The 1,638-nt window shown below is 58.9% G+C and overlaps 1 protein-coding gene across 1 annotated transcript; it reads right to left on the bottom strand.

The window, feature by feature from the left end:
- Positions 1-482: 482 nt before the first annotated feature.
- On the bottom strand, positions 483-1,169 carry Rnf186 (ring finger protein 186). The gene has a single exon (XM_076860741.2). It carries the CDS (start codon positions 1,167-1,169, stop codon positions 483-485), a length of 687 nt encoding a protein of 228 aa, XP_076716856.2.
- Between the last annotated feature and the right edge of the window lie 469 nt (positions 1,170-1,638).

Raw genomic sequence — 1,638 nt, 5'->3', positions numbered from 1 at the left:
GCAATGACATTGGAGGAAGATAGAAGGGTCTTGTGGAAGAGTCAGGAAATGTGTGCAGACTGCCCCCCAAACAAAGCACCAAACAGACCAAGAAAATAAAACCAGCCACATCAACTGCAAAAAAAAAAAAAGTCGTGGTTCTGTTTGTTCTGCACTGAGGTCAATACTGCAGTACTTTCATCAAGTTTCACAGGAAACCAGGCGCCATGGAGATAGAGCAACGGGAAGCTCCACTTTGTGGCATCCAAGCAGTTGGTGCCTCTTCCCCACCCGCCAACAGTTTAGCCACGCTACACCAAGGGCAGGTGTGAGCCCACTGTCCCAGCACAGAGTTCTTGACCTGAGTCGGCCATCCTAGCTTTGACACGCAAGTCCGGCTGGCAGTCATCTCCCAGGGTTCATAGCCTCTTACCCTGCTGGCAGTGAATGTCAGGTGGCCCAAGAGGCAGAGGGGCTGTCAGAACTGCCAGGGCCCGGGCCTCTCAGGCGATGGAAGCAATCTGGCTATGTTTCTGCTCTCTGCAGAGGAGAGTCCTGGGGCAGGACCAGTGGCTGCCCTGGCTGTGGGGGTAACAGCAGAACAGGGTGGACATCAGCAAGGCCAGGGCCATAATGATGGCCAGCACCCACCGGATGACGCCTGGGTAGATGAAGGGCAGGATGAGGATGATGAGCAGGACCAGCAGGAGCAGGTGCACTGCCAGGCGTCGGGCCGCCACGCGGTTGGCACTTGCCGCGTCTTGCTCGTCCTCTCCTGCCAAGCTGGGGTGATGCCCTGCCTCTGAAGTGGCACCCGCCAGCCTCTGGGGACAGAGCCGCACTTCCAGGCATGGCTGGGCCAACCGCCCCACCACCGTCTCCTGGTCACGCAGGCTACAGATGAGACCTCCAGGGACAGTGGTGGGCTTTCGACACAGCGGGCAGGTGACCACCCAGCTGTCGTCCTGCACACACAGCAGGAGCTTCAGGCAGACGGCACAGAAGGTGTGCTGGCAGCTCAGCACCTTGGGGCACCGGGCGCAGCTGTAGGGCTCCCGACACACCAGGCACTCCAGGTCGCCTTCTGTGGAGCCACGGTGACATCCAGTGGACCCCAAAGTCACAGTGGCAGTGGCAGTAGCTCCTGCGGAGATGGGTGGCGGCTGTTGCTGGGCCTCCGTGCAGGACATCGTGGGCACAGAGCCGGTGGCAAATGCCTGCTGGGCACCTGGGCATGGACGGGAAGTGTCAGCCAGCGCCTCCCCGACTTGGGTGGATCCTGACCCCGTGCCAGATGCCTCCAGCCTCCCCGGCCTGTGACAGCAGCTGTGTCCCTTTTCTCCCAGGACTGCCCGGCTTGTTTCCGGCTGTTCAGTGTCCCCTCTGTTATTATTATTTCTTTACTCGAAACCGAGGGTTAATCAGTAACTCGTGGGCCTGGAGACTTTGAATTGCCTGTTAGGAAGGCCAAAAGGGGCAGGGCCTAATGAATCAGGACTTTCCTGTTGGGGCCGGTGGCTGGTGAGTGCCTACACGACCGTGTGGCTGGTAAGCTTTGGGATGCACCAGCAACCCCCTACAAACCCTCTCTCAACCCTTTGAAACACAGATGCCTAAGCCTCAGACCCAGAGATGAAGATTTGGCAGGTCGGGATGGGC

Source organism: Callospermophilus lateralis, chromosome 7 (assembly GCF_048772815.1).
Source record: "Callospermophilus lateralis isolate mCalLat2 chromosome 7, mCalLat2.hap1, whole genome shotgun sequence".
Taxonomy (NCBI): Eukaryota; Metazoa; Chordata; class Mammalia; order Rodentia; family Sciuridae; genus Callospermophilus; species Callospermophilus lateralis.
Note: the sequence above shows the minus strand (reverse complement) of the source record. Positions and strands in the feature narration are given on the sequence as shown.

Coding starts and splice junctions, on each gene's coding strand:
- Rnf186 (XM_076860741.2), bottom strand. CDS start 1,169: ATGTCCTGCACGGAGGCCCAGCAACAGCCGCCACCCATCTCCGCAGGA.